The following is a 27,565-nucleotide window of genomic DNA, read 5'->3' on the forward strand; positions in this document are numbered from 1 at the left end:
TCTACTGTTGAAAGCTTTTGAAAAAGTATTGGCTGCAACATGAGAGGCCTAGAGCTGTGATGCAACTTCCTCTTGTGGATGTTTTGCATCTGTTATCACTTGTTTGCAGTTATTGCACCATTACTTATGCATACTTTAGTACTTAGTGTTGTACAAATGTGTATAAATTTTTATGAAGGCCCATGCTTGTCCTCTATGCTGATGTGGGTAATTCTTCCTTCCAGACTCCCAGAAGCAACAGCAACTGGTTGGTCATTGATGGCAGCTGTGCGCTCCTTCTTGCACTTCTCCCAGTTGTCAGCATGGTTGAGTGTGTCAAGAGGCCGCCGACCTCCCAATGTGTTGTACCGCCTCACAGTCACTTCTCCAGTCTTTTGTTCTAAATTTACAGAAGAAGCAGAAGAGCATGTGTTTCCACTTGCTTACATGGGACAGGACACGTCTATTAAAGTGAGGCTCTACTGTATCTCACTTCTCCCCATTATTTTCAACAATATTTTTAACCTCTTAAGTTTGACTTTGCTCACCCAAGATGCTGGTATCCTACCCATTGTTCTGGCACTGTATTTCATGTGTGCAGATTTTCATTCTGATTCTCTAATCTACCATTATATCCACCATATCTTGAACACCATTTAATAATTATCTGAAGCCTATGTATCACCCAACACACTCTTGATCACACTCTTGATCTCCAGAACAATCTTGGATCTTCCATTGTCATCTTTTTATTTATTTCTACCATACCCTTTTTAATAGCCAAAATTTTATGTATTGCAGGTAACATCTTCAAATTTTTGTTATGCCTTGTTCCTTCAGGTTTTTCTCCCTAGATTTAGGTTGTAAAGGGAGTTGTCACCTAGTTCTGTCTCATCCATGATAGTGTTTACCCATTTCATATTTTTGGGTCGATGGAGAGGGATAGGATAAATTAGACATGTGTGCAACACTTGGGTATCTTATTGAGGAAACAAAAGTTGTGCCACACAGTGGCTTCATCAGTCCAATATAAAGAAGAGTTGTGAAGATGAGCATGTGTTTGAAGTAATCAGTCCCTCAGCCTGGAGTCATTGTAATTGACTCCAGGCTGTAAACCCCTGTATATAAGTTGAAATTATTACTTTTTTTTTATTTATTATCACACTGGCCGATTCCCACCAAGGCAGGGTGGCCCGAAAAAGAAAAACTTTCACCATCATTCACTCCATCACTGTCTTGCCAGAAGGGTGCTTTACACTACAGTTTTTAAACTGCAACATTAACACCCCTCCTTCAGAGTGCAGACACTGTACTTCCCATCTTCAGGACTCAAGTCCAGCCTGCCGGTTTCCCTGAACCCCTTCATAAATGTTACTTTGCTCACACTCCAACAGCATGTCAAGTATTAAAAACCATTTGTCTCCATTCACTCATATCAAACACGCTCACGCATGCCTGCTGGAAGTCCAAGCCCCTCGCACACAAAACCTCCTTTACCCCCTCCCTCCAACCTTTCCTAGGCCGACCCCTACCCCGCCTTCCTTCCACTACAGACTGATACACTCTTGAAGTCATTCTGTTTCGCTCCATTCTCTCTACATGTCCGAACCACCTCAACAACCCTTCCTCAGCCCTCTGGACAACAGTTTTGGTAGCCCCGCACCTCCTCCTAACTTCCAAACTACGAATTCTCTGCATTATATTCACACCACACATTGCCCCCAGACATGACATCTCCACTGCCTCCAGCCTTCTCCTCGCTGCAATATTCATCACCCATGCTTCACACCCATATAAGAGCGTTGGTAAAACTAAGCTCTCATACATTCCCCTCTTTGCCTCCAAGGACAGAGTTCTTTGTCTCCACAGACTCCTAAGTGCACCACTCACCCTTTTCCCCCTCATCAATTCTATGATTCATCTCATCTTTCATAGACCCATCCGCTGACACGTCCACTCCCAAATATCTGAATACATTCACCTCCTCCATACTCTCTCCCTCCAATCTGATATCCAATCTTTCATCACCTAATCTTTTTGTTATTCTCATAACCTTACTCTTTCCTGTATTCACTTTTAATTTTCTTCTTTTGCACACCCTACCAAATTCATCCACCAATCTCTGCAACTTCTCTTCAGAATCTCCCAAGAGCACAGTGTCAACAGCAAAGAGCAACTGTGACAACTCCCACTTTGTGTGATTCTTTATCTTTTAACTCCACGCCTCTTGCCAAGACCCTCACATTTACTTCTCTTACAACCCCATCTATAAATATATTAAACAACCACGGTGACATCGCACATCCTTGTCAAATCCCTACTTTTACTTGGAAAGAATTTCCCTCTTTCCTACATACTCTAACTTGAGCCTCACTATCCTCGTAAAAACTCTTCACTGCTTTCAGTAACCTACCTCCTACACCATACACCTGCAACATCTGCCACATTGCCCCCCTATCCACCCTGTCATACGCCTTTTCCAAATCCATAAATGCCACAAAAACCTCTTTAGCCTTATCTAAATACTGTTCACTTATAATAAGCAAATCATAACATTATGAATCTGAGAACTGACTTGATACCGTGTTATCCTTCCCGGTCTCCTGTGTTATCCTTCCCAGTCTCCTGTGTTATCCTTCCCTGTCTCCTGTGTTATCCTTCACTGTCTCCTGTGTTATTTCCCTGTCTCCTGTTATCCTTCACTGTCTCCTGTGTTATCTTTCCCTGTCTCCTGTTATCCTTCATACTTTTTTGGGATGATAATTAATATTTTTCTTTTGTTTTTCCTTTTGGGCCACCCCGCCTCGGTGGGATACGGCCGGTGTGTTGAAAGAAAGAAAGAAAGAATTAATATTTTTATTTTAATGTAAGCTTTTGTGTGTTAAACAAAGCAATACTTGCAGGTAGCAGTGCGTTCGCTCCCCCGCAGTGACAACGTTCCTGTAGTGGTGTGTCATGAACTGCATGAGGAAGAGGAGGAGGTTGATGCTCTCTTGTCACAAGGCTTTGCTCCTGGATCTTCTCAAAACAAGAAGACAGAGTTGGGCAAGTGAGTGCAAATAACCAGTCTCTTCTCCATACTGAAATATTATATAATAAATGTCTCGGAAATCTGTCCCAGACTAACATATTTCCAGTGATCAATTGAATTGTGGGTGGAAAGTGCAGTGCCTGTACTCTGAAGGAAGGGTGGGGATGTTTATAGTTTTGAACTGTAGTATTGGTGGTCCTCTGGCAAGACAGTGATGGAGTGACCAATGGTGAAAGTGTTTTTTTCTGGGTCACCCTGCCTCAGTAGGAGACAGCTGGTTTGTTAGAAAAAAAATGGAAGAGATGAGTAGGCTACTCCAAACCAAGCCTCCTCATTGTTTGATCAGTCAGGCTGTTGAAGCTTGTTTCCTGTAGTCTGGTGTATGCCCCACAGCCTGGCTGTTCAAGAATTTCCTTTAGGAACTTATCATTGCCCTTATATTTGAAGGAAGGGTGTCAAGTCATGAACCTATCATGTTCATAAGTCATCTTTTAGTGTACTTGCTGCATCCTTTGTTTTCTACCATGATGTGTATTCTTGTGAAGAATACTTCAGAATGCAGATTTGGGAGTAATTCTTAAGATATCTTCCATGTCTAAATTACACCATACTTTTCATGTCTTTGCTTCAGGGACAAAAGAGAGTACAAAAATTATAGGAGGATAAGTCTGTTGAGTATACCTGGTAAAGTGTATGGTAGAGTTATTATTAAAGGAATTAAGAGTAAGACGGAGAATAGGATAGCAGATGAACAAGGAGGCTTTAGGAAAGGTAGGGGGTGTGTGGACCAGGTGTTTACAGTGAAACATATAAGTGAACAGTATTTAGATAAGGCTAAAGAGGTCTTTGTGGCATTTATGGATTTGGAAAAGGCGTATGACAGGGTGGATAGGGGGGCAATGTGACAGATGTTGCAGGTGTATGGTGTAGGAGGTAGGTTACTGAAAGCAGTGAAGAGTTTTTATGAGGATAGTGAGGCTCAAGTTAGAGTATGTAGGAAAGAGGGAAATTATTTCCCAGTAAAAGTAGGCCTTAGACAAGGATGTGTGGTGTCACCGTGGTTGTTTAATATATTTATAGATGGGGTTGTAAGAGAAGTAAATGCGAGGGTCTTGGCAAGAGGCGTGGAGTTAAAAGATAAAGAATCACACATAAAGTGGGAGTTGTCACAGTTGCTCTTTGCTGATGACACTGTGCTCTTGGGAGATTCTGAAGAGAAGTTGCAGAGATTGGTGGATGAATTTGGTAGGGTGTGCAAAAGAAGAAAATTAAAAGTGAATACAGGAAAGAGTAAGGTTATGAGGATATCAAAAAGATTAGATGAAAGATTGGATATCAGATTGGAGGGAGAGAGTATGGAGGAGGTGAATGTATTCAGATATTTGGGAGTGGACGTGTCAGCGGATGGGTCTATGAAAGATGAGGTGAATCATAGAATTGATGAGGGGAAAAGGGTGAGTGGTGCACTCAGGAGTCTGTGGAGACAAAGAACTTTGTCCTTGGAGGCAAAGAGGGGAATGTATGAGAGTATAGTTTTACCAACGCTCTTATATGGGTGTGAAGCATGGGTGATGATTGTTGCAGCGAGGAGAAGGCTGGAGGCAGTGGAGATGTCATGTCTGAGGGCAATGTGTGGTGTGAATATAATGCAGAGAATTCGTAGTTTGGAAGTTAGGAGGAGGTGCGGGATTACCAAAACTGTTGTCCAGAGGGATGAGGAAGGGTTGTTGAGGTGGTTCGGACATGTAGAGAGAATGGAGCGAAACAGAATGACTTCAAGAGTGTATCAGTCTGTAGTGGAAGGAAGGCGGGGTAGGGGTCGGCCTAGGAAAGGTTGGAGGGAGGGGGTAAAGGAGGTTTTGTGTGCGAGGGGCTTGGACTTCCAGCAGGCATGCGTGAGCGTGTTTGATAGGAGTAAATGGAGACAAATGGTTTTTAATACTTGACGTGCTGTTGGAGTTTGAGCAAAGTAACATTTATGAAGGGGTTCAGGGAAACCGGCAGGCCGGACTTGAGTCCTGGAGATGGGAAGTACAGTGCCTGCACTCTGAAGGAGGGGTGTTAATGTTGCAGTTTAAAAACTGTAGTGTAAAGCACCCTTCTGGCAAGACAGTGATGGAGTGAATGATGGTGAAAATTTTTCTTTTTCAGGCCACCCTGCCTTGGTGGGAATCGGCCAGTGTGATAATAAAAAAATAATAATAAAATAATAATAATGATAGAGGTCAGTGCAGGTGAGTAAGACAAAAATTTGTGGATATGTGGAGTGAGTGGTAAACAAGGAAAGGTCTCCCACTTGATTCCATTTATGACAAGGGAGAAAGAAGAACAGCAAAGATGCATTGCAGAATATCTGAGCATTCCAGCACAACTATCAAGTATCAACAATTCTGCGTCACACAAGAACCACTGCATTACACAAGAACCTCTGTCATTTACATTAACACAAGAACTACTGTTACTTACATTAACACAAGAACTACTGTTACTTACATTAACACAAGAACCAGTGTCATCTCCCTGGGGTCCAGCCCGGCCACAGCAACACTCTCCACATATTTACAAATCAACAAGTATCAGCAACCAGAATTCAAGATAAGAAAAAATTGGTTGTCATAACCTTTTAACCCTTTGAGGGTCCAGGTTGTAGATCTATGCCTTGTCCACAGGGTCCAAGAATTTAAAAAACAAAAAAAGTTTATTTTTTCTTATGAAATGGTAGAAAATCTTTTTCTGAAGGTAATAAAAAGTACAAAATTTGATGGTAATTACACTATTGCAAATTGTACTGTGTAAGCGATATTTACTCAACGGCAATTTTGCCCACTTTTACTCCTATTTTAGGCCAATTTCATTATTCCAGTCAACCAGATTCTTAGCTATTTCACTAGTATTACTTCAATTTTAATGATTGAGCACAAAAAACTGCCCAGTCAACTATTTCAACTACCCAAAGTATTACATTTTATTACTCTATAAATCTCGCTGCCTTCAGCAAGGTCTAGTAGAGCAACACTTACCTTCAACTAGGTCTAGTAGAGCAACACTTACCTTCAACTAGGTCTAGTAGAGCAACACTTACCTTCAACTAGGTCTAGTAGAGCAACACTTACCTACAACTAGGTCTAGTAGAGCAACACTTACCTTCAACTAGGTCTAGTAGAGCAACACTACCTTCAACTAGGTCTAGTAGAGCAACACTTACCTTCAACTAGGTCTAGTAGAGCAACACTTACCTTCAACTAGGTCTAGTAGAGCAACACTACCTTCAACTAGGTCTAGTAGAGCAACACTACCTTCAACTAGGTCTAGTAGAGCAACACTACCTTCAACTAGGTCTAGTAGAGCAACACTTACCTTCAACTAGGTCTAGTAGAGCAACACTTACCTTCAACTAGGTCTAGTAGAGCAACACTTACCTTCAACTAGGTCTAGTAGAGCAACACTACCTTCAACTAGGTCTAGTAGAGCAACACTTACCTTCAACTAGGTCTAGTAGAGCAACACTTACCTTCAACTAGGTCTAGTAGAGCAACACTTACCTTCAACTAGGTCTAGTAGAGCAACACTTACCTTCAACTAGGTCTAGTAGAGCAACACTACCTTCAACTAGGTCTAGTAGAGCAACACTACCTTCAACTAGGTCTAGTAGAGCAACACTACCTTCAACTAGGTCTAGTAGAGCAACACTACCTTCAACTAGGTCTAGTAGAGCAACACTTACCTTCACTACTAGTATAGCAACACTACCTTCAACTAGGTCTAGTAGAGCAACACTACCTTCAACTAGGTCTAGTAGAGCAACACTTACCTTCAACTAGGTCTAGTAGAGCAACACTTACCTTCAACTAGGTCTAGTAGAGCAACACTTACCTTCAACTAGGGCTAGTAGAGCAACACTAGTACTTACCTTCAACTAGGTCTAGTAGAGCAACACTTACCTTCAACTAGGTCTAGTAGAGCAACACTTACCTTCAACTAGGTCTAGTAGAGCAACACTTACCTTCAACTAGGTCTAGTAGAGCAACACTTACCTTCAACTAGGTCTAGTAGAGCAACACTTACCTTCAACTAGGTCTAGTAGAGCAACACTTACCTTCATCTAGGTCTAGTAGAGCAACACTTACCTTCAACTAGGTCTAGTAGAGCAACACTTACCTTCAACTAGGTCTAGTAGAGCAACACTTACCTTCAACTAGGTCTAGTAGAGCAACACTACCTTCAACTAGGTCTAGTAGAGCAACACTTACCTTCAACTAGGTCTAGTAGAGCAACACTACCTTCAACTAGGTCTAGTAGAGCAACACTACCTTCAACTAGGTCTAGTAGAGCAACACTACCTTCAACTAGGTCTAGTAGAGCAACACTACCTTCAACTAGGTCTAGTAGAGCAACACTACCTTCAACTAGGTCTAGTAGAGCAACACTACCTTCAACTAGGTCTAGTAGAGCAACACTACCTTCAACTAGGTCTAGTAGAGCAACACTACCTTCAACTAGGTCTAGTAGAGCAACACTTACCTTCAACTAGGTCTAGTAGAGCAACACTACCTTCAACTAGGTCTAGTAGAGCAACACTTACCTTCAACTAGGTCTAGTAGAGCAACACTTACCTTCAACTAGGTCTAGTAGAGCAACACTTACCTTCAACTAGGTCTAGTAGAGCAACACTTACCTTCAACTAGGTCTAGTAGAGCAACACTTACCTTCAACTAGGTCTAGTAGAGCAACACTACCTTCAACTAGGTCTAGTAGAGCAACACTTACCTTCAACTAGGTCTAGTAGAGCAACACTTACCTTCAACTAGGTCTAGTAGAGCAACACTTACCTTCAACTAGGTCTAGTAGAGCAACACTTACCTTCAACTAGGTCTAGTAGAGCAACACTTACCTTCAACTAGGTCTAGTAGAGCAACACTTACCTTCAACTAGGTCTAGTAGAGCAACACTTACCTTCAACTAGGTCTAGTAGAGCAACACTACCTTCAACTAGGTCTAGTAGAGCAACACTTACCTTCAACTAGGTCTAGTAGAGCAACACTTACCTTCAACTAGGTCTAGTAGAGCAACACTTACCTTCAACTAGGTCTAGTAGAGCAACACTTACCTTCAACTAGGTCTAGTAGAGCAACACTACCTTCAACTAGGCCTAGTTGGCCAGCATCACTTATCTTCACACAAGTCATAGAAACTACTGTACAATGTAAGGTATGAAAACCTTTGAATTAAGAAATTAAAAATAACTTTTGTTTTCCTAGTGTCAAAAATGTTTTCCTATATTTCCAGTATTATCTTCAGTCCTTATTGTGAGTTCACATATGGCGCCAGTTTTCAGGAATGTACGACTGTAATCCTAATGAAATGTGAGAGTCTTCTGTACTGTTTACAAATGATCTTTGTACTTGACTGAGTACATTATATAATGTAACAAATGCTACCACTTGTTAGGAAACTTTGTATTGTAGTTAATCTTATTTGGAATTTTTGTATTCTGATTTCTTCCAGAAGTGAAAATAAATATTTTCCAAATAAGATGCAGGATTATGAACAATTCTAAATGTTAATTAGAAAATTTACTTTTATTCAGAATTTATTAAATTTTTTTTTTTCTAAAACTTGAATTTGCAATTTTCTATTAAGATCACTTATTATTTATATTAATTACTATAATAACTTTTCAAGTTAATAGGCTTTTCTATATAAGAAATTTCATATTTTCATTTCAAAAGTTTTTGCAACTTGCACACCTCCACACACTAATTATTTCAATGACAGAAATCACTCTACTTATTTTTTATATTTTAGATTCATTTAGATACTTACGGTTTATTTAGACAGTATGTGTAAACTTTGCAGGTGTGATGACGACTTAAGGAGAAGTATGATGAAGGCAAAATTGGCAGAGAACTCGCGTATTAGTCGCAGTGAGTCTCCAGATACACAGCTTGGTGAATCTCTCCTGGATCCCCCTAATTCCCTTACTCGCTTTCCTCGTCGTTATCAGTCCCCTTCTCGATCAGGTTCCCCATCGTTGGAAACCCCTGAACATCTTATTTGTCGTCCTAGACCACCAGCTCCCCAAATTAATAAACCTCCAGATGTTAGCATGGTGTTAGGCCCCACTACACCTTCTCATCCATTTTCTTGGACCCAGGCACGTTTTCCGATAACCCCAATTACTCATCACTCTTCAGTGGACTCGCTGTGCTCACCCAATGCTGAAGTATTAAATCTTCATCAGCATCGCCATCAGTTGCAGCAAAATACGTACAGATTTGAGTTCTCAGGACCTTATCAGCAGTATCGAAGGCCACAATATATATACAGTCGTCCACAAATGTGCTGGCCACACGTTCAACGAGTACAGCAACAGAAACCTCAACAAATTACACCCCATCCACAACGAACTCATCTTAGTGTAAATCCCTGCAGCTATGACCAGCATCCAAAGTCACTAGGTCAGTTATCCCCACGAGGTGGGAAATACCAACATTATCCTGAATACCAAATGCAAGAGCAACATGAATATCATAGGCCTACTGGAGAGTGCCCTGAATATCATAGGCCTACTGGAGAGTACCCTGAGTATCAGAGGCCTACTGGAGAGTGCCCTGAATATCAGAGGTCTGCTGGAGAGTGCCCTGAATATCAGAGACCTACTGGAGAGTACCCTGAATATCAGAGGCCTACTGGAGAGTACCCTGAATATCAGAGGCCTACTGGAGAGCACCCTGAATATCAGAGGCCTACTGGAGAGTACCCTGAATATCAGAGGCCTACCAGAGAGTACCCTGAATATCAGAGACCTACTGGAGAGTACCCTGAATATCAGAGACCTACTGGAGAGTACCCTGAATATCAGAGACCTACTGGAGAATACCCTGAACTTTCTACTTCATACAAAGATGGAAGACCTGTTCGAGAATACCAAGAGTGCAATCCATATTCAAGATTAAGAACTAGGGGAGAATATCCTGAAATTGGTGCTAGTGGCCAAGATTTTAACTCAGGCCGTGACCAAGGGTTGAAACGACGTGGAGAGTATCCCAGCGAGTGGGAATGTCAGACAGATCATCAGCATAGCAAAAGGGAATATTTTCAACAGTTTCCATCAGATAATGAAGCTTCTACAAGCAACTCTAAAATGGGGATAAGCGTATGTAGCACAAGAGTGAAGCAGAGTCACTTGAAGCTGGGTAAACAGACACAGGAAACTCTTGGCCTTCCTAAGGTGATAGATGATCAGCTTCGACTGTCTTGCTTATACACTGGAAAGCATCTGTGCTCCAGTTTGGAGGATTTATCTGAAATAGGCAAAAAAGGGGAAACTAAATCTTCACATCTTCATTCCAAGGTAAACATATAGCATTTACATTTGTTTGTAATGTTCTATGTACTGTACATACATTCAGGGAGACATTGGTTTATCTTATTCACATGGGTATTCATTCATGCTTTAAAAGCATAATACAGTGGACCCCCGCATAACGATCACCTCCGAATGCGACCAATTATGTAAGTGTATTTATGTAAGTGCGTTTGTACGTGTATGTTTGGGGGTCTGAAATGGACTAATCTACTTCACAATATTCCTTATGGGAACAAATTCGGTCAGTACTGGCACCTGAACATACTTCTGGAGTGAAAAAATATCGTTAACCGGGGGTCCACTGTACTCTATGACCATTTTACTGTGATAGTAATATTGGTACTGTATAATTTATTTCAGTAGACAGATGTACAATTCTGTATAGTTATTTTTCTATTTTGTTCGTGAATATTATAATTTTTATTTTTTTATTTTTTTAAGGCTTTGAAGCAAGAAATGAAGAAGAGGGGTGATGTTAGCCCAAGCCACTTGTTTCACAGCAAGTTTAACTTTGAGTTAACTCCAAAAGAGACCATGGAAATCCTTAGTGTTCTCCGGCAACCAACTCCTGTACCGCCTCTACGTATTGATCGCCATAGGAATAAATCCCAAACTGAATCTCCAAGAAGTGCTTGTGAATCAAGTTATTTTTCAAATTATCAAGGGCATGTTAGCAGTAAATCATGGGAAGAAAAGGAAATTGATGTAAAATGTGCAAATTGTACAGAAAAGAAGATAGATGGTAGATATTGGAAAGAAGGTAAATTAGAGTCCCTTCATTTGAAAGAACAAGATGGGAAAACTGATTGTAAGTTTGAGAAAGATGAACGGAAGACAGGTGATGTGTTTTGGAATAAATGTAAAAAGAATGTGGGACCAAAAGACCCATCTTTAGGTTTTCATGGACACAGTGAAAAGTGCCATAAAGAAAATTGGGACAAAGATGTCCAAGAGTTAACCTCTAGTCCTGAAAACTTGTTTCTTGAAGCTATAGCTCGTAGTGGTGAGAAACATTGTGATATTTCTAGTTGTAAGACATTAGTGGATAGTAGTGAATCATATCGGACCAGAGTTTGTAGTGATATTAGTAAGGAATCTTGTGATAAAAGAAGTGCAGGTGAATACAATGAACAGGTTAATTATGACTCAAAAAATGTTTGTGGACAGAGTGTGCAATCATTTTTATCTTCAAGTCAATCTAGGTGCATCGAAGCTAAGAAAATTACTCAAAAGACTAGTTTCTTTACTGCCACTAGTGAGCCCACACTTCCTGTAACCTCTCAACCTCAGAAGCAAACTTCACAGAATTTAGTTAAAAGTCCATTTAGTGCAGTTTTATCAAGTTTTCAGAAAGAATATAATCATGTCTTTGAAGAAGAACAAGATCATAGTCAAGATTCAGTTCAATTAAAGTCTTTAAAAGAGAAAGAAACAGTTAAAAGGGCATTAAAATTTGAAGATGGAAGAGCTATTCATTCAGTTGTTGTAAATAAAACAGAGAAAAATATATCAAATGGCAACTATTTAAATGAAAAGTTCCCATCAGAAGTAGCTGGCCAAACCATTTTAAAAATTAAAAGCCAAGATACTGGTAAAATTGTACGGGATACCCATGAAGGGTTTTTAAAGAGTACAAGTTTGCTCAAGCACCTTATGACTAAAAATCATCAACCAGCTCAGGATAACACTCAGGATAACAAATCACCAAATTATGAGAATAATGATATGGAATGGAGTGAAGTGGTAGGGCAAGGAACACATGATAAAAGTGAAGCACAGGAGATGGTAGTTCAGGAAGAGGAAGACTTTGGTGTTCAACTACGAGATTTGAATCATGTAGATGATGAAGTTGAAAAAATTTGTAATGGAAAGGGGGTTCCTATTCCATCGGCTAGTGAAAAGGCTCAGTTCCGACGATCTCTAGATTCTGCAACAAATATGGTGTTTCACAGCAAGACTGGACTGCCGCTTACTTCATCTCCAGCACCGTTGCGCAAAGGCAAACGTTTTGACTATGATTCAAGTCTCAATAGTGTTGCTGCTATTAAGAGGTAAGTTTAAAAGTGTTTTAATAGTTAAAATACTTGTAGAGATCTCTGATGCATTGATTCCCTTTAGGAACGAAAATTTCATAGGTGTAGAATTTGTGACTATATTTTAATTGCCTTGTACTGTTCACTTTAGAAGCTTTTGAATCATCGGCTTAAGAAATCTTTACGCTGCTACAGTATGCATATCACACTGTATTTGGTACTAAATAAGAAATCTTTTTCGTTTCTTATGAGCCATGTAAATTAGTTGCAGTAGTTATACATTTGAGTTGATTATATCTTGAATTTGATTTTTTGTAATGCACATGAATTTGATACAATATAAAGCTTATGGAAGGATTCAGGGAAGTCGGTTAGTTGGAGTTGAGCCCTGGAGGTAGGACGTACAGTGCCTAGGCTACAGGAGGAGTGAGGATGTTGCAGTGTGGAGGGTCATCTGAACTGTGATATCTGCACACTTCTGGCAAGAGAGCATTTGAATGCATGAACGATGATGAATACATTTCTGCTCTTTTGGGTTATTCTACCTCAGTGGGAGATGGCTAGTGTGTTAAAAATTAAAGTATGGAAGAAATGTGAATAACCTCCATGAGAATAATCAAATGGTAAAGGAGAAATTGATAAAAGTCACAAGCTTGGGGAAACTGAACGAGGAAAACAAAACTTACACTGGAAATTAAAGTGCTGACTATTAATTGGTACAACTGTGAAAATGATGTTACACAGAAGAAAGATTACTTCCTTTAACTTCAGAGTAGAAGCTTTGTTAACACATGGAAGAAAGTCTATATCCTTAAAAGATAACTAAATTTAATTTATATATAATTAGAGGATTCTTCTGCACTAGGGGTAGATATCATGGCTTTAAATTGTGTAACATAAAGGATTACATAATTATGTAGGTTTGCATGCATGTGCTAATGTGTATATTGTATTCATTTCTTTTATAGAGTAGCATGAAACTGTGTTTACTGTGTAATAAAGCAGGGAACAAAGTATCAAAGATTTCGACATGAATGAATTAATGTGTTTATCCATTTAGCTATCCACCTGCTCAGTGCTGTTGTCTGTAACCATCACTTGCTTATTTGTCCCAGTGCATGTTTTCATAATGCATTTTTCATTACTGGGTTATGGACAGCTTGTACATTACTTTGTTGTTAAGTCGTGCACATGGAAGTGTGAGCTCCATAAACAACATTGAGATCTTTGCTCTCTCTATGCAGACAAAGGAGGTATCCCCTGCTGCTAGTTACATAAGGTTTATTACTATTAGTTAGAAGACATCAAATAAGTAAGGTGATAAAAACAGAAGAAAGTAAAATGATCACATGAAGAAAACTAATTTTTGTGTTGTATGGTTTCAGAAATTTTGTGACAGACTACAACCACTAGAGAATGACATTTGTTTGGATTTGTAGAGGAAATCTTTAGCACTTATAGAGGGCATTCATGGATACTATATACCATAAGACTGATTTTGGTATGAAAGTAATAAAATTGTAGCTCAGTCCTCCATTTATTGCTCAAATACATATTTACCATATGGGTAACAGCCGAGAATTTTTTAATGTCACTAAATTAGTACAGATAATGCTGCACTCCATAATATCTTCATTATCATCAGATAAATTGCATTAGATTGGAGTGAGTGAAAACAAGTAGTTTTTGACAGTTAACCTGCTGATGGAATGTGTGCAAGTTTGTGAAGGCATCAGGGAAACTGGCTGAGTTTTGGTTGTGGGAAGTACTGGCCTGCATTCTGAAGGATGAGTTTGAAAGTTGCAGTTCAGAGCATCATTTGAGGTGTTATATCTGAGCGCTTCTAGAGGAGCAGCTGGGAATTGTGATAATGAATGTGCTTTCTTCCTTTACATCATTCTTCCTTGCTCTGAGGAATGGCCAGTGTGTTAAAATAAATTTTAGACCAATTTTTTATATCATTTATGCTATTCTTCTTTCAACAAACTGGCTGCACCTCACCAAGGCAGGGTGGCCCAAAAGAAAATCTATTTTTTTTTTTTTAAATTAATAATTTATACAGGAGAAGGGGTTACTAGCCCCTTACTCCTGGCATTTTAGTCGCCTCTTACAACACGCATGGCCTATGGAAGAAGAATTCTGTTCCACTTCCCCATGGAGAATTTATAATGTTATTAAAGCAAAATAATTCTGTACTCTTTGCATAAGAATCCATGTATTTATTTATTACTAGTGAAGTTTGAGACAAAATGACACCATGGTAAGATTGCTGGTGTCTTTTTTTCTGTCTTATCAACACACGGGATTCCAGGTATATTTTGCTGCTTCTACTTACACTTAGGTCACGCTACACATGCATGTAAACGCATGTATATTTACACACCCATCTGGGTTTTCTTTTATTTTCTTAATAGTTCTTGTTCTTTTTTATTTCCTCTTATCTCCATGGGGAAGTGGAAAAGAATTCTTCCTCCATAAACCATTCGTGTTGCAAGAGGTGACTAAAATTCTGGGAGGAAGGTGCTATTAACCCCTTCTCCTGTATAAATTACTAAATTTAAAAAGAAAAACTTTCGTGACCTTAAAAGGAAAACATTCTTTTTAGGTCATCCTGCCTCGGTGGGATGCAGCTGGTTCATTGAAAAAATTTACATAACTCAGTGCTAAAAGTTAGCTGCATTTTAGTAAGACCAGTGGTCTGCTGTTTTGTATTACTATGTTTTAAAAAAGAAAATTGATATCCAGAGTAAAGATAATTGAAAAATAGAAGCTTTACAGATAAGGTCAAAAAATAAATATGCAGCAGTATAAGAAATGTTTGGAATTTCAGTTTTTAGATGAAATCTTGTTTGCTTTGTTGTATGTATAGTCCATGTGGAACAGATGAATTGGGCAAATGAAAGTGGACAAGAGGGGAAAAAAGTTATTTGTATATTAATACAATGGTAATGTGTAGCTGTGTAACATTGGAGGGAGTGAATTAAACATTGTAGTCTCTCTGAGAATAGACTCTTTATTAACTCATTACTTTGCTTGCAGTCCCACCTTGTGTTCTCACAGGTACATATTTTATATTTTGAGTTTAAAAGTAGTAATTTTGAATAAGTTACTTTTTGAGTAAGTAAAGTATGGGAGCTGGTTGAGTTCTCCAGGTAACTCTGGTTATGACCAGGACATGTTAGATGTCTAGGTTGGTGCACAATTATCCTAGACACAACTAAGGCTTGACAAGACAACTTTGCTATAAATTATGGTCTCTACACATGAACTGCATTGTTAAAAGTGCAGTTAAAACATGCAGTGTACAATTATGCACTGTACTCAGGTGGTGTGACTGGTAGTTATTAATTATATTCAGATGCTCTTCAATGACAGTCATAATAAGAATGAGAGAGAGAGAGAACAAATTTTGTTCATTAAACAGATTTCATAATGGGATGTAGCCTGTCGACTTTAGCGATATCTAGAGGTATAGTGTAGCAGTGCAGGATGAATGCTTTCCAAAAGATCTCAGTCTATTACCAGTTTCCATGGCTTGCATACTGTGCCATTAAGTTATAAAATTCCTTCATATTAATCTGTGGCATCAGTATCAGCGGCACTTCTTACACGGTCAGGTAATGGCAACCTTTGACATACTTTTTTATAACTTTTATCAGTTTGATGTACTGTCTAGTGGTTAACTAATCACAGTTTTAAATTATCTACAAATTTTTGTGATTTGGACTATTTGCATTGCTAGCAAGCAAGAGCAAGTGAGAGGGGTTGCAGTTGTCACAAGAGGTGTGCACATAGCATGTAGGCTTCTCATTGTTACAATGAGAAGCCTACATGCCATGTGCACACCTCACACTTTACTCCGTCTTATGCAACATACATTTTGTTTGCTTCTTGGTTCTCTGCTGCTTTTGACCTTGAATGCATTGCCTTACAATTATCATTTTTTTTTACTTTTCATTGTTTACAGCCTTAACTAGATATTATAAGTACATTCTGCCTACCAAAATTTTCTATCTGCATATAACTAGGAACATACACATGCAGATTAAAGATCTGATGTATATTTTATTAATACATTTTAAATTGAAACAAAAAATGCACAACTTCACCCTTTGTATGTTGGGTTGGCAGAGACATGATGAATGTTGTGTACTGGAGCATCACCATTAATATGTGCTTCTCATGGTAAGGTTACACAGTAATTACCCCCACTTGATCTAGTCTTTGGAGATATGCAACACTCCTTTACTTCACTGATCCTTTCACACAAAAATTGTAGATCGACATCGTTCCACTGCAGCGCGTTGTATACTTGTGATAATGACGAGGAAGAAGTCTACACTGTGGAAACCAATGCAGCTCACATCAACACCACCAAATCAACACAACTATCAATATCAGCTCCAGCCACTGTTACGTGTTCCAACCTACTAGGCAGCTTTGAGGAATGTGTCTTAAATGGTCGTCTTGAGCCTGTATCCACAGTTCAGGGCTTCACTGCTGAGATAGCAGCCTCTGGATCCTTCTGTCCCAAGCGCATCACCAAGCCTGTTACTGTCTTCTTCTATACCTTATGTGATAATGACCAGATCTCCTCTCCATATATGGTAAGGAAGTTATTTATTAAAAGTTTTAAAAATAATCAAGTACAGCAGGGCCCCGCTTTACAGTGTTTCGCTAATACGGCAATTTTAAATTATGACCAAAACTCTCTATACAGCTCACCCTGTCTTTCTAATATGGTGTGCCCCACCTGGTTTGTTTATATTTTCTGAGCTCTGCATCTCTCCATTATATCTGGAGACTTTCCAAAATTTCAAGTGTTTTAAAGTTATTTTATATATATATATATGTATTTTTTTTTTCAACAAGTCGGCCGTCTCCCACCGAGGCAGGGTGACCCAAAAAAGAAAGAAAATCCCCAAAAAGAAAATACTTTCATCATCATTCAACACTTTCACCACACTCGCACATTATCACTGCTTTTGCAGAGGTGCTCAGAATACAACAGCTTAGAAGCATATATGTATAAAGATACACAACATATCCCTCCAAACTGCCAATATCCCAAACCCCTCCTTTAAAGTGCAGGCATTGTACTTCCCATTTCCAGGACTCAAGTCCGACTATATGAAAATAACCGGTTTCCCTGAATCCCTTCACTAAATATTACCCTGCTCACACTCCAACAGATCGTCAGGTCCCAAGTACCATTCGTCTCCATTCACTCCTATCTAACACGCTCACGCACGCTTGCTGGAAGTCCAAGCCCCTTACCCACAAAACCTCCTTTACCCCCTCTCTCCAACCCTTTCGAGGACGACCCCTACCCCGCCTTCCTTCCCCTATAGATTTATATGCTTTCCATGTCATTCTACTTTGATCCATTCTCTCTAAATGACCAAACCACCTCAACAACCCCTCTTCTGCCCTCTGACTAATGCTTTTATTAACTCCACACCTTCTCCTAATTTCCACACTCCGAATTTTCTGCATAATATTTACACCACACATTGCCCTTAGAGAGGACATCTCCACTGCCTCCAACCGTCTCCTCGCTGCTGCATTTACCACCCAAGCTTCACATCCATATAAGAGTGTTGGTACTACTATACTTTCATACATTCCCTTCTTTGCCTCCATAGATAACGTTTTTTGACTCCACATATACTTCAACGCACCACTCACCTTTTTTCCCTCATCAATTCTATGATTAACCTCATCCTTCATAAATCCATCCGCCGACACGTCAACTCCCAAGTATCTGAAAACATTCACTTCTTCCATACTCCTCCTCCCCAATTTGATATCCAATTTTTCTTTATCTAAATCATTTGACACCCTCATCACCTTACTCTTTTCTATGTTCACTTTCAACTTTCTACCTTTACACACATTCCCAAACTCATCCACTAACCTTTGCAATTTTTCTTTAGAATCTCCCATAAGCACAGTATCATCAGCAAAAGGTAACTGTGTCAATTCCCATTTTGAATTTGATTCCCCAAAATTTAATCCCGCCCCTCTCCCGAACACCCTAGCATTTACTTCCTTTACAACCCCATCTATAAATATATTAAACAACCATTGTGACATTACACATCCCTGTCTAAGACCTACTTTTACCGGGAAGTAGTCTCCCTCTCTTCTACACACCCTAACCTGAGCCTCACTATCCTCATAAAAACTCTTTACAGCATTTAATAACTTACCACCTATTCCATATACTTGCAACATCTGCCACATTGCTCCTCTATCCACTCTATCATATGCCTTTTCTAAATCCATAAATGCAATAAAAACTTCCCTACCTTTATCTAAATACTGTTCACATATATGCTTCAATGTAAACACTTGATCTACACATCCCCTACCCACTCTGAAACCTCCTTGCTCATCCGCAATCCTACATTCTGTCTTACCTCTAATTCTTTCAATTATAACCCTACCGTACACTTTTCCTGGTATACTCAGTAAACTTATTCCTCTATAATTTTTACAGTCTCTTTTGTCCCCTTTCCCTTTATGTAAAGGGACTATACATGCTCTCTGCCAATCCCTAGGTACCTTCCCCTCTTTCATACATTTATTAAACAAAAGTACCACTCATTCCAACACTATATCTCCCCCTGCTTTTAACATTTCTGTCATGATCCCATCAGTTCCAGCTGCTTTACCCCCTTTCATTCTACGTAATGCCTCACGTACCTCCACCACACTTACATTCTGCTCTTCTTCACTCCTAAAAGATGGTATACCTCCCTGGCCAGTGCATGAAATTTCCTCCTCCCTTTCTTCCTCAACATTTAAAAGTTCCTCAAAATATTCTCGCCATCTACCTAGTACCTCCCTTTCCCCATCTACTAATTCCCCTACTCTGTTTTTAACTGACAAATCCATACTTTCCCTAGGCTTTCTTAACTTGTTTAACTCACTCCAAAATTTTTTCTTATTTTCATTAAAATTTCTTGACAGTGCCTCTCCCACTCTATCATCTGCTCTCCTTTTGCACTCTCTCACCACTCTCTTTACCTTTCTTTTACTCTCCATATACTCTGCTCTTATTATAACACTTCTGCTTTGTAAAAACCTCTCATAAGCTACCTTTTTCTCTTTTATCACACCCTTTACTTCATCATTCCACCAATCACTCCTCTTTCCTCCTGCCCCCACCCTCCTATAACCACAAACTTCTGCCCCACATTCTAATACTGCATTTTTAAAACTATTCCAACCCTCTTCAACCCCCCCGCTACTCATCTTTGCACTAGCCCACCTTTCTGCCAATAGTCGCTTATATCTCACCTGAACTTCCTCCTCCCTTAGTTTATACACTTTCACCTCCCTCTTACTTGTTGTTGCCACCTTCCTCTTTTCCCATCTACCTCTTACTCTAACTGTAGCTACAACTAAATAATGATCCGATATATCAGTTGCCCCTCTATAAACATGTACATCCTGGAGCCTACCCATCAACCTTTTATCCACCAATACATAATCTAATAATCTACTTTCATTACGTGCTACATCATACCTTGTATATTTATTTATCCTCTTTTTCATAAAATATATATTACTTATTACCAAATCTCTTTCTACACATAGCTCAATTAAAGGCTCCCCATTTACATTTACCCCTGGCACCCCAAATTTACCTACTACTCCCTCCATAACATTTTTACCCACTTTAGCATTGAAATCCCCAACCACCATTACTCTCACACTTGATTCAAAACTCCCCACGCATTCACTCAACATTTCCCAAAATCTCTCTCTCTCCTCTACACTTCTCTCTTCTCCAGGTGCATACACGCTTACTATAACCCACTTTTCACATCCAATCTTTATTTTACTCCACATAATCCTTGAATTAATACATTTATAGTTCCTGTTTTCCTGCCATAGCTTATCCTTCAACATTATTGCTACTCCTTCTTTAGCTCTAACTCTATTTGAAACCCCTGACCTAATCCCATTTATTCCTCTTCACTGAAACTCTCCCGCCCCCTTCAGCTTTGTTTCACTTAAAGCCAGGACATCCAGCTTCTTCTCATTCATAACATCCACAATTTATTTATTTATTTATTTATTTATTTATTTATTTATTTAGAAATTTTAGCATACATACAGAGGTACAAAAAAAATACAGGTAAGAGCAGCATGCCAAAGTCACTTATATGCATAGCATTACGGGCTGGCTTAAAATTAACTGAAGATTAACTAAGCAATGATGAAATCAGTGATAAGACATTATTGTAAACAGATATCTATAAAGCACAAATGAGTATTACAAAGACAGGTCATATGGTTGCATGCATTTCTGTTCATTCAGTAGAATGGAGTATTCTGTTAGGTAGTGTATTTAAAAAAATAACAAAATTAGATTGGGTCCTAGGTTTAACATTTATGTGATATAATTGTGAGTAACATTTTGGATATACAATTTATAAGGTTCAGTTATTCAGTATTTATTTGGTTTTGAGTGAGTAAGTGATCTTTGAGAAGAGACTTGAATTTATAAACAGGTAGTGTTTCTTTTATATTTACAGGTAATGAATTCCAGATTTTAGGGCCTTTTATGTGCATTGAGTTTTTGCATAGCGTGAGATGGACACGAGGAACATCAAAGAGTGATCTGTGCCTTGTGTTATGGTCATGATCATCTCTTTCTAATCATCTGCACATCATCCACGCACATTCAGACTTCCCACTTTGACAATTTTCTTCTTCTTATTCTTTTTAGTAATCTTTACAGGAAAAGGGGTTACTAGCCCATTGTTCCCGGCATTTTAGTTGACTTTTACAACACGCATGGCTTACAGAGGTAAGATTCTTATTCCACTTCCCCATGGATATAAAAGGAAAAGTAATAAGACCAAGAACTATTAAGATAAAATCAAAGAAAACTCAGATGAGTGTGTATAAATAAATCTTCTTTCTTTTCTTTCAACATACCAGCCGTATCCCACCGAGGCGGGGTGGCCCAAAAGAAAAAACTAAAGTTTCTCTTTTTAAATTTAGTAATATATACAGGAGAAGGGGTTACTAGCCCCTTGCTCCTGTATAAATAAATGTGTACATGTATGTGTAGTGTGACCTAAGTGTAAGTAGAAGTAGCAAGACATACCTGTAATCTTGCATATTTATGAGACAGACAAAAGACACCAGCAATCCTACCATCATGTAAAACAATCACAGGCTTTTGTTTTACATTCACTTGGCAGGACGGTAGTACCTCCCTGGGTGGTTGCTGTCTACCAGCCTACTACCTTTTATATATATATATACAGTGGACCCCCGCATAACGATTACCTCCGAATGCGACCAATTATGTAAGTGTATTTATGTAAGTGCGTTTGTACGTGTATGTTTGGGGGTCTGAAATGGACTAATCTACTTCACAATACAGTGGACCCCCGCATAACGATGGCATCACATAGCGATTATTTCGCATACCGCTTACTTTAATCGCCAAATTTTTGCCGCGCATACCGATTAAAAACCCGCTCACCGATTTTCGTCCGAGACGCGTCTAATGTGCGCCCTCACCCAGCCTCACATGTGCCGCCCGTGCCATTGTTTACCAGGCAGCCTCCGCGCTAACATCCAAGCATACACTCGGAATATTTCGTATTATTACAGTGTTTTCGGTGGTGTTTCTGGAAAATAAGTGACCATGGGCCCCAAGAAAGCTTCTAGTGCCAACCGTACACCAATAAGGGTAAGGATACCCATTGAAATGAAGAAAGAGATCATTGATAAGTATGAAAGTGGAGTGCGTATTGCCGACCTAGTCAAGTTGTACAAGAAACCCCAATCAACCATCGCTACTATTGTGGGCACCAAAAAGACAATCAAGGAAGCTGTTCTTGCCAAAGGTTTAACTGTGTTTTCGAAACAAAGATCGCAAGTGATGGAAGATGTTGAGAGACTCTTATTGGTGTGGATAAATGAAAAACAGCTAGCAGGAGATAGCGTCTCTCAAGCAATCATATGTGAAAAGGCTAGGAAGTTGCATGACGATTTAATTAAAAAAAGGCCTGCAACTAGTGATGATGTGAGTGAATTTAAGGCCAGCAAAGGTTGGTTTGAGAGATTTAAGAAGCATAGTGGCATCCATAGTGTGATAAGGCATGGTGAGGCTGCCATATGTGCAGGAATTCAAGGAGTATATAGAAACTGAAGGACTGAAACCTGAACAAGTGTTTAATTGTGATGAAACAGGCCTGTTCTGGAAGAAAATGCCAAGCAGGACCTACATTACTCAGGAGGAAAAGGCACTCCCAGGACATAAGCCTATGAAAGACAGGCTTACTCTTCTCATGTGTGCCAATGCTACTGGTGATTGCAAAGTGAAGCCTTTATTAGTGTATCACTCTGAAACTCCCAGAGCATTCAGGCAAAAGAATGTCCTCAAGGATAATTTGTGTGTGCTGTGGAGGGCAAACAGTAAGGCATGGGTCACTAGGGAATTTTTCTATAACTGGTTACACCATGCATTTGCCCCCAATGTGAAAGATTACCTAACTGAAAAGAAATTAGAACTTAAGTGCCTCCTGGTGTTAGACAATGCCCCTGGTCATCCTACAGACGTGGCAGAGCGACTTTATGGGGACATGAAATTCATTAACATCAAGTTTTTGCCTCCTAATACCACTCCTCTCCTGCAGCCCATGGACCAGCAGGTTATTTCCAACTTCAAGAAACTGTACACAAAAGCTCTGTTTGAAAGGTGCTTTGTAATGACCTCAGAAACTCAACTGACTAAGAGAGTTTTGGAGAGATCACTTTAATATCCTCAATTGTGTAAACCTTATAGGTAAGGCTTGGGAGGGAGTGACTAAGAGGACCTTGAACTCTGCTTGGAAGAAACTGTGGCCAGAATGTGTAGACCAAAGGGATTTTGAAGGGTTTGAGGCTAACCCTGAGAGGAGTATGCCAGTTGAGGAATCCATTGTGGCATTGGGAAAGTCCTTGGGGTTGGAGGTTAGTGGGGAGGATGTGGAAGAGTTGGTGGAGGAGGACAATGAAGAACTAACCACTGATGAGCTGATAGATCAACTTCAAGAGCAAGAGGCCAGACCTGGGGAAACTGGTTCAGAGGAGGGGAGAGAGAAATTGAAGAAGTTGCCTACTACAAAGATAAAGGAAATCTGTGCAAAGTGGCTTGAAGTGCAAACCTTCATGGATGAAAATCACCCTCACACAGCTATTGCAAGCCGTGCTGGTGACTATTACACTGACAATGTTGTGAAACACTTTAGGGAAGTGATAAAGGAACGAGAGGTACAGGCCACTATGGACAGATATCTTGTGCGAAAGAAGTCCAGTGACTCTGAAGCTGGCCCTAGTGGCATTAAAAAAAGAAGGGAAGTAACCCCAGAAAAGGACTTACTACCTCAAGTCCTAATGGAAGGGGATTCCCCTTCTAAACAGTAAGAAGATAATGCTCTCCCCTCCTCCCATCCCATCAATCATCACCAGATCTTCAATAAAAGTAAGTGTCATGTAAGTGTGCATGCCTTTTTCAGTTTGTGTGTATTAAAATTAATATTTCATGTGGTAAAAAAAAATTTTTTTTCATACTTTTGGGTGTCTTGCACGGATTAATTTTATTTCCATTATTTCTTATGGGGAAAATTCATTCACATAACGATTATTTCGCATAACAATTACCCCTCTTGCACGGATTAAAATCGTTAACCGGGGGTCCACTGTATTTCTTATGGGAACAAATTCGGTCAGTACTGGCACCTGAACATACTTTTGGAGTGAAAAAATATCGTTAACCGGGGGTCCACTGTATATATATATATATACACGTATATATATATATATATATATATATATATATATATAATATATATATATATATATATATTTTTTTTTTTCTCAAGTCGGCCGTCTACCACCGATAATTATAATTATACTTGTGTGTGCCTGTGCCTAAGTAAGCTTACACACTGTGCTGGTGTTCAGGTACACATTAAAATCACTGAGTGTGTCTTATGTCTTGAGGATAATAAGAAAATATTATAACCTTTATATTATAATAATAAGGTAAAAGGACCCCAATGGAAATAAGTCAGTGTGTCTGACTTTTTTGTGTTATCCCAGGTTCTCTACACATATGCTGCTATGTATGATAATTCTATGTATCTGTATTTGTGTATACCTGAATAAACTTACTTACTTAGGATGCCATAATAATAATACTCATAATAATCACTCTGAGGCACATTGAATGTTGTGTATTATGTTAATATACTCATTTTCATTAATCCAACTTTGATATTTTTTTTCAAAGTTATATAATAGACATGCTACATAACATATAAACATGATAAGTACAGCCCACAGTGGAATAAATTAAAATAAATATGAGATGTTTTTGCAGTCATCTTGTTGTCAGAAAGAATAATGTTTTCTATAGTTCAACACCAAAGAAAATGTGTACACAATAATATTATTGGGGGTAACTTTAGAAAATTATTCCTTTCGTATGCCTTCACTCAGAGTGCCATTTCTTCTAAAAAATGGTGTTACATGAGAATGGGAATTTTTTTTTTTTTTTTTTTTTTGCACAGGGTTTGAAAAGGTTAAGGATCCCTAGCTTTATTGACAAGCTATTTACAGGTTAAGGATTCCTAGCTTTATTGGCAAGCTAAGAGCTGTTACCTACATCAGCTCATTTGAAAGCATTTTTATTGTTATGAGACATACATATCAACAAATTTTGTTGAAAATAAGAAAAAGTGTTAGAGTGAGATTAACAAGTTAAGGAAGCCTAGAGAACAAATGGATTTGTCAGTTAAAAATAGGAGAGGAGAGTTATTAAATGGAGAGTTAGAGGTATTGGGAAGATGGAGGGAATATTTTGAGGAATTGTTAAATGTTGATGAAGATAGGGAAGCTGTGATTTCGTGTATAGGGCAAGGAGGAATAACATCTTGTAGGAGTGAGGAAGAGCCAGTTGTGAGTGTGGGGGAAGTTCGTGAGGCAGTAGGTAAAATGAAAGGGGGTAAGGCAGCCAGGATTGATGGGATAAAGATAGAAATGTTAAAAGCAGGTGGGGATATAGTTTTGGAGTGGTTGGTGCAATCATTTAATAAATGTATGGAAGAGGGTAAGGTACCCAGGGATTGGCAGAGAGCATGCATAGTTCCTTTGTATAAAGGCAAAGGGGACAAAAGAGAGTGCAAAAATTATAGGGGGAAAAGTCAGTTGAGTATACCTGGTAAAGTGTATGGTAGTTATTATTGAAAGAATTAAGAGTAAGACGGAGAATAGGATAGCAGATGAACAAGGAGGCTTTAGGAAAGGTAGGGGTGTGTGGACCAGGTGTTTACAGTGAAACATATAAGTGAACAGTATTTAGATAAGGCTAAAGAGGTTTTTGTGGCATTTATGGATTTTGAAAAGGCGTATGACAGGGTGGATAGGGGGGCAATGTGGCAGATGTTGCAGGTGTATGGTGTAGGAGGTAGGTTACTGAAAGCAGTGAAGAGTTTTTACGAGGATAGTGATGCTCAAGTTAGAGTATGTAGGAAAGAGGGAGATTATTTCCCAGTAAAAGTAGGCCTTAGACAAGGATGTGTGATGTCACCGTGGTTGTTTAATATATTTATAGATGGGGTTGTAAGAGAAGTAAATGCGAGGGTCTTGGCAAGAGGCGTGGAGTTAAAAGATAAAGAATCACACATAAAGTGGGAGTTGTCACAGTTGCTCTTTGCTGATGACACTGTGCTCTTGGGAGATTCTGAAGAGAAGTTGCAGAGGTTGGTGGATGAATTTGGTAGGGTATGCAAAAGAAGAAAATTAAAAGTGAATACAGGAAAGAGTAAGGTTATGAGGATAACAAAAAGATTAGGTGATGAAAGATTGGATATCAGATTGGAGGGAGAGAGTATGGAGGAGGTGAATGTATTCACATATTTGGGAGTGGACGTGTCAGCGGATGGGTCTATGAAAGATGAGGTGAATCATAGAATTGATGAGGGGAAAAGGGTGAGTGGTGCACTTAGGAGTCTGTGGAGACAAAGAACTTTGTCCTTGGAGGAAAAGAGGGAATTGTATGAGAGTATAGTTTTACCAACACTCTTATATGGGTGTGAAGCATGGGTGATGAATGTTGCAGCGAAGAGAAGGCTGGAGGCAGTGGAGATGTCATGTCTGAGGGCAATGTGTGGTGTGAATATAATGCAGAGAATTCGTAGTTTGGAAGTTAGGAGGATGTGCGGGATTACCAAAACTGTTGTCCAGAGGGCTGAGGAAGGGTTGTTGAGGTGGTTCGGACATGTAGAGAGAATGGAGCGAAACAGAATGACTTCAAGAGTGTATCAGTCTGTAGTGGAAGGAAGGCAGGATAGGGGTCAGCCTCGGAAAGGTTGGAGGGAGGAGGTAAAGGAGGTTTTGTGTGCGAGGGGCTTGGGCTTCCAGTGGGCATTCAGGGATTCAGGGAAACCGGCAGGCTGGACTTGAGTCCTGGAGATGGGAAGTACAGTGCCTGCGCTCTGAAGAAGGGATGTTAATGTTGCAGTTAAAAACTGTAGTGTAAAGTACCCTTCTGGCAAGACAGTGATGGAGTGAATGATGGTGAAAGTTTTTCTTTTTCGGGCCACCCTGCCTTGGTGGGAATCGACCAGTGTGTTAATATTAATAATAATTCTATTGCTAACTTAATATATGTTCGTGTAAACTTGTTATCTGACATTTATATGCAGTTATAAGTGGAAAAAAAAATCATTCCACTTTACAGCGATTTCCACTCTACGGCAGTAGCCTGGAACCGAACCTGCCTTATAAGTGGGGCCCTACTGTACATACCTTATAACCTCTGATTTTATATTGCACACAGAAAAAGAGTTTGCTTTTTTTGTGTGTTTGAGATCCATGAATCACTGTTGGAATAGCAACCTATTAATAAACCTCATATTACACCAGTAACAGACTTACTCTGGTAACCTAATAAATCACAAACCAAGGAGGCTCTCACTACAGTGCCCTTTCTTTCTTTGGATTTATTCTGTTCCTTTCACTAAAAGAAAAAAGTGAATGACCATTGTCTCACTTTATGCTCTAGAAGAGACATTCTGAGCACAGAACACTAGATATGGTCCCATACAGTGTCTGGACCCATGGAACCACTTCAGG

General features: G+C 39.3%; 1 protein-coding gene across 5 annotated transcripts in view; it reads left to right on the top strand.

The window, feature by feature from the left end:
* Positions 1 to 27,565, top strand: part of atos (atos homolog atossa) — a 566,597-nt gene that overhangs the window by 510,806 nt on the left and 28,226 nt on the right. For 4 of the 5 annotated variants that reach the window (XM_070088928.1, XM_070088927.1, XM_070088926.1 and 1 more), the window contains 5 exons: positions 225 to 450; positions 2,883 to 3,028; positions 8,867 to 10,364; positions 10,821 to 12,430; positions 16,692 to 17,019. In XM_070088928.1, the coding sequence (XP_069945029.1) occupies positions 225 to 450; positions 2,883 to 3,028; positions 8,867 to 10,364; positions 10,821 to 12,430; positions 16,692 to 17,019 (3,808 nt within the window). The remainder of the gene's footprint in view (positions 1 to 224; positions 451 to 2,882; positions 3,029 to 8,866; positions 10,365 to 10,820; positions 12,431 to 16,691; positions 17,020 to 27,565) is intronic. The other variant, XM_070088930.1, reaches the window with a different exon arrangement.

Source organism: Cherax quadricarinatus, chromosome 26 (genome assembly GCF_038502225.1).
Source record: "Cherax quadricarinatus isolate ZL_2023a chromosome 26, ASM3850222v1, whole genome shotgun sequence".
Classification (NCBI taxonomy): domain Eukaryota; kingdom Metazoa; phylum Arthropoda; class Malacostraca; order Decapoda; family Parastacidae; genus Cherax; species Cherax quadricarinatus.